The 9,956-nt window shown below is 41.1% G+C and overlaps 1 protein-coding gene across 2 annotated transcripts in view; it reads right to left on the bottom strand.

Annotated features, from left to right (window-relative positions):
• Positions 1–9,956, bottom strand: part of AGAP1 (ArfGAP with GTPase domain, ankyrin repeat and PH domain 1) — a 267,477-nt gene that overhangs the window by 109,989 nt on the left and 147,532 nt on the right. The window contains exon 11 of one of the 2 annotated variants that reach the window (XM_009320776.1): positions 201–362. The exons of the other annotated variant lie outside the window; for it this stretch is intronic. Coding sequence (XP_009319051.1) covers positions 201–362 — 162 coding nt within the window. The remainder of the gene's footprint in view (positions 1–200; positions 363–9,956) is intronic. 2 annotated transcript variants of the gene reach the window in all.

Here is a 9,956-nt window from a genome sequence, read left to right as displayed (position 1 = left end):
AAAAAGTATTGTATCGATCTGTTCTCTTTTATCCAATCTCTCCTTTTTCTCTCAGATGCTGGAAGTTTGGCTTCCCACAGAGCATCTGGGTGAACATCAGGTTGTATTTTTTTTTTTCCCTTCTCTTTTTAAAAAAGCAAACTACCAAATTCCCCCTTCACCCCAAAGCAGATAACCCCTCCCAGCTCCAGGTTTCTTACCACTGCTAATGCCAGAGTTTGCAATGACTGTTGCCTCACTCCACTGATCTGCACTGGAGACCGAGTAAGAGCGCTGATGCATACCATCCGGACGACTGTTGAAGGAGACTAGACTGATCCCACTTGCCATCTGAGACACAGATGTGCTAGTAGTCACGTTCCCTAGACATAAATGGAAAACAAATTGTGTCAATAGAGAAGACAAAATTGATTTGCATGAAGATGGATGGGTGCATCTTAACAGAGCAGAGAAGGAGATTACTTAACCAACACAAAAACCACTGCAGCCCTCCCTGAAACTCTGAAGACAACAGTCCTGTGATCAGCTTGGGGCACCACAGATTTCAGTAGCCCACTCAAATCCAGCGAGGAACTTCTGACAAAAGAACCTAAATTTTCAAGATGTCAGCTCATTCTGTTCATTCATCTTCGGAAAACACGATCTTCCACAACCCTGCTACCAGTCACATTTTGTAGAGGTTCTCCACTTGTTACAGGTAGAGCACGAAAGACACACTGTGCACAGAAAATAAATTTATTCCTGAAAACCACTGTTTACACAAGCAACTGAGATGAGACAACTAAGCCAACTCAAAGAGTTTAAAACAATCTACCTCTAAATAATATTTCACATAAGTATGTCCCCCAAGTGAAGCCAAGAACACAGTGATGGGGAGCAAATAACTACTAGCATTGCGAGACCAAGCAAAAAACTTATTTGTATTTTTAATTTTAAAACAATATCGTGACACAAAGCACACACTACAGGCTTGTTCCATTGACTGCAAATATAATTCCTGTCTTGTCCCACAGCAATACGCCCATCACAACTCTAACTGAAGGCCTACTACACAGAAGGTGAGATACAAAGAATAGCCTTTACCCAGTAAACACTAGAAACAATTTTAGTATTTTCATGATCAGTGAGGTCTAGGGCAATAAAATGCTGGGAGGTGTGTGTGAGGGGGAGCAACAGGGACAGGTTTCTCACCATAAAACAGGAGAAGCGTGATCTGGTTGAATAAATTTTAGAGTCGAAACAATTAAACCTTTCCAGAAACTCAGGTTTCTGATGATCTTACTCAACTTGATATGGGCCAAAGTCTGCTCTCCAGTTTTGGTTTCTGAGCACATTTTACTCCATTCCTGGCACAGGACTTGCATATTATAAGGATAAAAATATTTTACAATGCTAGTTTCACTCCTCGTGGCAGGCTCTCAAAAGGTACCCCACAGATCCTCTGCGGATTTAAGAATGCTTTTTAAAAACACATGTAAAGGGAAAGAAACAGACATGATTTTATAAAGTACCCTAACACTTTGCATTTCCATTGCACCTTCTACTGATGAGTTCAGAAAAATTAATGAATTAATTTTCAATGCTCCTGTGAGGTTGTTAATTATCTGCTATCATTTCCCCCATTTTTCAGAGGTTAAATGACCCAGGGCCACAAAGGAAGATTGTGGCAGACTTGAAAATAAAACCCAGATCTCCTGACTCCCAGTTCTATCATTATGTCTTTTCCCAGAGCAGCCTTTGGGAAGACAGCAGAGCTTAGTGAACTACTTTGTGTTTGTTAGAGTTGGCATAATTGTCCCTTTCTCTCCTCCCCTTTCCCAAGACTAAATCTCATCTTTAGTCCTTAACACAGCTCCGTCACTACAGTATCTGTCCACTTGAGTCCTGAATGCACTTACTCATTCTCAAGAACTTCTGCTTGGCAATCTCTACTTTGTAGACATGAAATACATACAGAAAAACTAATTTGCTCAATTATGCAAAGTCTAAGGTGGATTTTGGAACCATGTTGGGACCTCCCAAGGCAGTGCTTTAGCTACTGGCGCGTAATTCCTCTCTAATCACCTTCCCTGGGCAACCCTTCTGTCCAAAAGAATTCCATAATCAGAGCATCATCTGCCGAACTGTTGAAAAAATTTATGCCTCCAACAACTGGTCCCCTTCAGGACATTGTGTGCTTGACCCATCAACTGAGAGCAATTTGCTAATGCTGGTGTTTTAGCACCTTCTAAAGACACCTTCCAAAGAAACGTTCAGCAAAGAAATCAGGTCTACAGAAATCAAGGTAAAAAGCAGACGATCAAATTATAGCTCAGTATCTTAAAGTTGCAATAGAAAATGGAAACACTAGCTGACAGTACATATTTTGAGGTCTCTTATAAGAAATATCTCCTTCCAAATGAAGTTCTGTGATGCTGCTGATGCTCACTTCGAAAAAACCTTTTCTTCCAGTTTTCATAATCCAGAAAAACTATGAACGTTAATAAATTATTTTGATGACACACCGAACTAAAGGGGGTGGTTGACATGAATGACAGAGGTTGAAACCAAATGGACTCTAGAAACTTGAGATTTAGGCCAACATAAACACTGTGTGATTCAACAAGGAGAAGTCCTAAGCTCTACTCCTGGGGCAGAACAACCTCGTGTAGCAGCAGAGGCTGGGGACCAGTTGGTTGAGCAGCAGCACTGCTATGAAAGACTCAAGAGTCAACAATGGATGCCAGAATGTGTGTTAAAGCTGTACTCAACACAAACCACAAGCTGGGCACACCGTGATGGGCATCTGAAACACTGTACTCTGTTCTGGGTCTCCCGCTTCAAAAGAATTGCTGGGAAAGGGGAGGAGAGCCAGCAAAGAACTGCCAGGATAGTTAAAGGTCTAAGACACACAGCCCATGAGTGCTGAGGAGGCTGGGCTGGTTTAGGGCTGGTGAACAGGAGGCTAATATCTGATCTAATAGCTACCTACAGCTACCAGAAAGACACTTACAAAGATGAGGGAGCCAAACGCTTGGTAGTTGTAGACGATATAAAACAGCACCAACAAAACAGCCTGCAAAGTTCAGATGCAGCACTGGAACAGGCTACCAAAAGAAGCTGGGGGATCTCCATCCTCTCAAGTTTCCAAAGCTCAGCTATGCCAAGACACAGCTAAAGTTACCCAATACTGGTGACTGCGCAGGACGATGGCGCAAATGATTCCCAGAGGTCCCTTTCAACCAACATTTCCAGGGGTCTCTGAATGACTAAATGGTCTTTTTCTTTTTTCCTCCATCCCAAAGCAAAACAAGACAACTGTTCTGAGCTCAGAAGCTACTCTATATTCCTGTTTGATTCCAAATATTTTCAACAATTTGCTCTTTGATATATCTAAGCAGCAAAATGGCTGTGGTTCCTTTGACTGCAAATTGAGTTGCAGTCACAGGATAAGACATACGTACAGGTCCTTTAAATCTGTTGGTTTTAAATGAACCTATAGCAAAGTTACCAATTTTTTTCTGGTCTTGTTTCTGATTTTATTTATTAGCCTTTAACTTTGCAAATAAGCTTACCAAATCAAACCTACAGGTGACAATTATGTTGCAGATTAATCCAAACTCTTTGCTTTGTTTGTGCTGTAGCACCTTTTGGGGCATCTTTAGATTATTACTGGTAAATCGCTTTGGAAACAACATATTTTTCACAAGCATCTACCCTGCTGGACTCAAGAGCAATGCCACAAAAGTGCAGTTTTAGCCTGTAGCCATCTTTCACACTGCGCCTAGTAAAATGGGAAGCTACATGTGATGAATTCCTGCAAGAGCATCTTCGTAACAAAGTTCATGAAGGAGAAAACTGGTATGTGAAAGCCAAGATGGACCATTTCCTAGGTATCATGGGAAAATGGAAACAATTACCAGATATCTTCGCCTGGATGACACATCCCCATTACTCCGTGGTGGGTGGCTGACTTGCAAGAGCAGCAATATTTGTATGTTGACATCTTCCACCTAGTTCACAGCTTTTTGAACAGAAATGTCCAGTCACTTTCTAACCACGATGCAAAATCAAAAATTTAAAAGGACACCCAGCATAATATCAAGACTTCTACATCATCATGTCAGCACCAAAAGCTTTACTTTCACCTTAATGCCATCTTCTGAAACTCCACACTCCACGTTATGACGTTAACCTATTGAGGAAGTGACTTATTCTGCAAACCAAGTAAGAATTTTTCTTTCACTTCACATTTCTGAAAGGTATGGGCTCCTAGCAACAGATAGGTGCCAAGACCCATTGTTCAATACTTTACTGATCAATGATGCAACCCAGCTCAGCTCTGTCTTTTCTATTGCCATAGTCTGGCAACCCTGCTACCTACAACCCTTGTGATAACACTTATTCAAGGTTAAATTCCACTTTGTTCACGTGCTGTAAGATTTTCATGCTATATCAGACCATGCAAGCCAGAATCCATGGGTAGATATCAGAAGGGCTGGACTACAGAAAACAGAGTATGCTCTTTCCTCTCCTCCTCCTGAATGTGTTCAGCTCTAGCACAAACTTGTTACAACCTTATTTAAAAAAAATCATTATTTCCCAATCCATTGCTAATTTTTCCCCTTCTCAGTCTAATCGCAGCATGCCCAGCACATGTATTCTACTACCCCAGTAGGCACTAATGCTGTCACACCAAAACAAGGACTACTGGAAGTCAACTGCTGTTCTTGCACACTTTGTATGCTGCACAAAGCTTCGACAAAACAGTCCTATGTTTTTTTCCCTTCTGTAACAGACAAGCCCCAATCCAGACTTCCACAAAGCAATTGTGCTTTATTTTTGCTCAAGGATAAAGCCTCAACAGCAGAAATCATCTCAGTCTTTTAGCAGATAAGCGAGAGAGAGTTAAAAAGAGGCGGCCAGCAATACTCATCGAAAAGTAAACCCTGTATGTTGGGCTAGGCACATGAAGCCTTTACGTCAAGCTCTTACAAGCAATGCCTTGATATGTTCTGCATCTGTTGTCTCCCCCATCTGTACATGTATACGCACATGTATGTATATCTATCTATACATAGACAGATAGACACATATCTCGACATTAACGTGAAATCCATGGTCAGCTACGTGGCCCATTCTGGAGTTGTGAAAGAGTGCCTCTTCAAATACATCATATATGCATCAGCTGGTTGCTTAAGCTGATTAGCAAGGGGCAGTTAAATTACTATGCTAATCCATGTATTCTCAGCACTGTTTCCTTGATATGGATATGTGTATATGCTTACTGGGAAGCCTTGATTAGTTCAAGCTTCAATGTGTCAAAGGCTCCAGATTCTTTCCAAAGAATAATATTAGCTGTACTCGCATCCCTAAAGTGTGGGAGCTGATTTGAAAAGGTACTTACCTCTACCATATGCTATTTTTCTTTAAACAATTTGCATTTCAAAGTGAATATGGCATTTATATTTGAATGAATATCAGTATGTTGCCAGAACTAGTCTCAAATGAGCTAAAAAAGATGCTGGTCTCCTATTGAACAAAAATGTTTTCATCTACCAAAGGAGCATCAAAGGAAGAGTTCCTCTTTCTAGCTCTACACAGCTTTATTAAAACTATCTTTTCTGATATTATAAAATACCCCGTTATGATCGCGCTTACAAAACGTTCAAACAATTAAGCTCTACAAAAACCATCCAAATTAAGATTCAAGGTAATTTCTAGGTTTGGTCAATGCTCAGCAGAAGAGCCTCTAAGAAAAGTGAGCATGCTCACACAAAATCCAATTTATATATCCATCTATTCAGTGTAAACAGCCGCAAACAGCAAAGAGCAAGTAAAGAAAAGAGACTCGGCATAAGAGGAATTAAGCAGAGGAGTGCATGCCTGTGTGTATATATGTACATATTAAGAGGCTGACAGAAACACACACACTGGGGGCAGAATGCGTCTCCATTTCCTGTGCACAGAGGGACTCACTTTGGCTCTTCTTACACAGTTGTTTCAGATTTACAAAACAGACCATAAGTGCAACATCAGATTACAATACTTAGAAACATTATGAAAATAACAAAGATTTATACAAACACAGGACCATACAAGATGCTAAGTGTGCATCCAGTCAGTTAAAAACAGAAGATAAAGACTCTGTGTATTATAAAAATTTAAATAAAATATACAATAAAGTTTAACATAAATGTTATCTTACACATATGCAGTAACCTGCCCAATGAAAAGAGAAACCATTCAGAGTTTTTGTCATGTTGCTCTTGTAACGGAACACTACGGTGGACAGCATTTTAGCAATGCCTCTTTTGCTGTCTTTTAACTTAACAAAAATAATATACTGAATCATCACTGGGCAGCACATGTTATTGTAACAGACACATCACTTTAAACTAAGCCTTCACCAACTATGCCACCCACTAATTACAAATGCAGAACAAATATAATTCACAACTACACCCTAAAAAGTGAGATAGAAGTGACTTAAAATACGTGGAGGTGGTCTCCATTTCCTGCTGCAGACACATTTGTGATCTCTCCCAAACAAGTCATTTAGTTACAAGAAGTTACATTCAGGATTGCAACTAATATACTCTTGAATTTATGAGACGAGCAGACATTGCAAGAGTTGTGAAGCAGAACTATATTTTTCCATGAAGCAGCAGCATGAGACCCACAGAGAGTGGCTGCACAGAAGCACAGAAAGACTAAATCAGATGAACTACAGCCTACTGTATGCTTTCACCATGGCCATGTTGTATTTGTGTTATGCTCTTCATGTTCACAACGAGTTTCTCTTCCAAAAAAAGAAATAAACCTCTGAAGGCCAGAGGGCTGTGCTCACCAGCTGTTAGAACTAATGAAAAATACATTAGAGTTGCGGGTCAGGAAATCCTGACTCTTGATATCAGAGGGTTAATTGTTTCAAATCATGTTGGGTCAATTTATGTTGCAGGAGTACTGCCTATTCTTGAAATGCCCTCTAATTCAGTAAAAGGCACCATCAAGTAGATTAGATTGGCTGTTGGTTGCCGGTTCAAAAACCATACCCAACACTGCTCCCTGAAGTTTCTTCAGGCATTAGGGTGCAAAAGGAAAATGAAAGAGGCCACTTTTCATCTTTTTGCAGCTAGCAAAGCACTCCTTTCCCCTTTCCTCAATTCTGCACTACCTTTATGAATTAATTCCCAGAGTTGTGCAGAAATCTTTCCAGTGGACAAAACTTTCCTAAGAAGTGGCTGACCATCCAAGCTGTGCCACTTTCTGCCTTCGCTGCCTTCTGCTTTGCCTATAAATATGAATGCGGGGACAACTTCTGCTTTAGCTGAGGAAAATTTGGGGATGGCTCTTCTGGGTCCCTCAGTTTGCTGCCTCAGATCCCAGCATCCATCTTTTACAGATGCATCCTCCTTCCCTTGCCAACTCTGGAGATCATGCCCTGCACTGAAATCTGGGAAAACTGCTACTTACAGCTCCTTGCCTCTCCAATTGAGTAGGGTAAGTCCGCATTGGAAAGGAAGGTACCACCCAGGTGTCAGAGCACTGTCTGGCCACGTTCTCAGGAAGATCAGCTGTGGGACCAGGGCTAGAGAGCTCCAAATTCCATAACCAGGTTCTTGAGTGGTTTTATTAACGGGGGAAAACCTACTAAAGTATTGCTACAGATTCTGTTTCGACCTATTGGCAGTGTGCAAACAGCACATAATTTCTGCCTTGGGCTTATCAGGGACCTAAAATAACTTGAGGTTACTTGTGCATGGAACGAGAAAGAGTGACAACAGTATCTTTCCAAAACACACTGGTTCCAGTATTGAAACTCTCCTTCAATACACTGACAATCATTTTCAATACTGTAGCAGATGACTTGCTTGTGGGTTTAATTTATTTTTATTATTTTTTTCAGAAGCATTTATTATCTGAACAAATTTCCTGAAGACAAGCAGCTATTAATAGAAGACCACCTTCCATCTCGCAGCCTGGCAGGGCAGCCTCTACGAACTGGGTTTGATTAGTAGCGTACAAACCGAGAAGGGTCAATACTAATGAACAAACAAGGCAATGCCAAGAAATATCCTGGCAGTGAAGGACATGTTGCTGGGAGTATAACGAGAAAAGCTATTATTCTCAGAGCATGCCAAACCAACACAGCAAGTGTGGAGGAAAATTAAGTCATCAGAGGAGACATCTCTTCTAAAAGAAAGTTAAACCCAATATCTTCACCAAGGGCTTCAGCTCAAGATCCCAGACTATTTATTCTGCTGGGATCAAAGTGTGCTTTCCTTTCCCCGCAGGCATATTACTATTTTTTCAGTAGTTTTAACAAAAAACAGTAATAAATAAGGTATGTTTCGCTTTCTGGGGAAGTCTTGATTGAGGTTACCTGCTTGTTAAGAGACTGCATCTTTAAGACTCAGGGGTGACCATTTTACACCAGCAAATGCTCTACTTTGTATTGCTGTTATTCAGTTGTGAATCCTGCTAACAATTGTGAAATTTAACTTTGCAAAAAATAACAGTGCAAAATCGAGTAATTCCGAGGTATTATGCTGCTCGCATGTAAAGTGAAGCATGTGTAGGGGCCTGAGGCAAAAGATGTAAAATGCTTCCTAATCCCTTTGACTGTCTGTGGAAGTTATTAATAATGAAATTGGAGGGGGTGTGTGTGTAGGAGGGTGTGTGCACCTTACCTGCGTGCTAGATCTACATCGAAAGCTGGTAAGATTAACCAAATTAACTTTGGGAGCTTTCCACGAGCCTACAAACCTCCCCAAACCCTGCGAGCTGCAACCAGAGCCTCTTCGGGATGGGGAGGGACAACTGCCGGTATTCAAATATCCTCCAGACTCTTAAGAAAATGGAACAAAGAAACTTTATTTTTGAAAAAGAGACAATAGATACAAATGCGAGATGACTTACTTTTTTTTTTATAGCTATTGCCACTGTAACAGCAGCTAAGTGAATGCATGTCTGCAGTGTGAGCAGTTTTGATAAACAGCCTCTGCGGGCCACACAACGGGGATAATGTATCCTTAAGTACTGCCAATGAGCTGCCATTCTGCACAGCCAATTACTTCTGTGCGTCTGTCACTCAAAGGAAAAATGACTGAGCCCATTAGATCAAACCTTTGTCACTGTTCCTAATGCACTCTTAGGCCTCATTAATCTGAGGGAGCAGCAACACAGCCGCCGGTGCCTCATTGCCTCCCCCACAACAGGCCCACGTGAATCTTCTCATCTCTCCCCCAAGTGCACCACGTTAATCAAGCTCTCCTTATTACCCCGGTCCCTGTCACGGCGGAGAGCGCTCTCTCTCTTAAATGCTCTCATTATGGTCCATCTTTAGAGCTGGCTGAGTGGGGAGAGGGGAAAAAAAAAAAAAAAAAGAGCCAGAGAGAAAGAGAAGAGGAAAAAGCAAGTCCGATCACATTAATATTCATGACAATAATTAGTATTCTAGGTCACTGAATATTCATGCTATTAGTTTGGGTTTTTATGGGTTTGCTGGATGTCCTGATTGCTGGAGTGTGGAGGAAAACAGCATGGTTGGGACTTTAGATGTCAACGGCAGTTCAATACTCAAAACACATTTGTGAATTTTTTTTCCCTTTTGGTAAATCAGCTTCAACCCTCCTGATGGCTTTAATATTTTAAAATCACTGGGGGAAAAAGAACCAGCAATTCTGCAAAGGTCTTAACATCCAACCAGTTAGTATTATAACATGTAACCGTCAAAAACTCGGTGAGATTGCATCGGGTGGACAAGACAGATCTGTGATTTTATTCAGGATATGGCACAACGGAGGCATGAAAATCAACCAGAGTGAAACAGGCACAGGCTGAGCAGCACCGACTGCATCTTGTCCAGCATCTACAGTCATCCGCCTGAAGCTTCACGACATATTTCTACCCTTCATCTTCCTAATCATCATTAGAGATGGGCATCATTTGCCCAACTCAAGAAGGAATCGTAA

The sequence above is a fragment of the Pygoscelis adeliae genome, unplaced genomic scaffold (assembly GCF_000699105.1).
Source record: "Pygoscelis adeliae isolate BGI_AS28 unplaced genomic scaffold, ASM69910v1 Scaffold63, whole genome shotgun sequence".
In the NCBI taxonomy this organism is placed as follows: Eukaryota; Metazoa; Chordata; class Aves; order Sphenisciformes; family Spheniscidae; genus Pygoscelis; species Pygoscelis adeliae.
The sequence above is the reverse complement of the archived record's forward strand: the minus strand, read 5'-3'. Positions and strand labels throughout refer to the sequence as shown.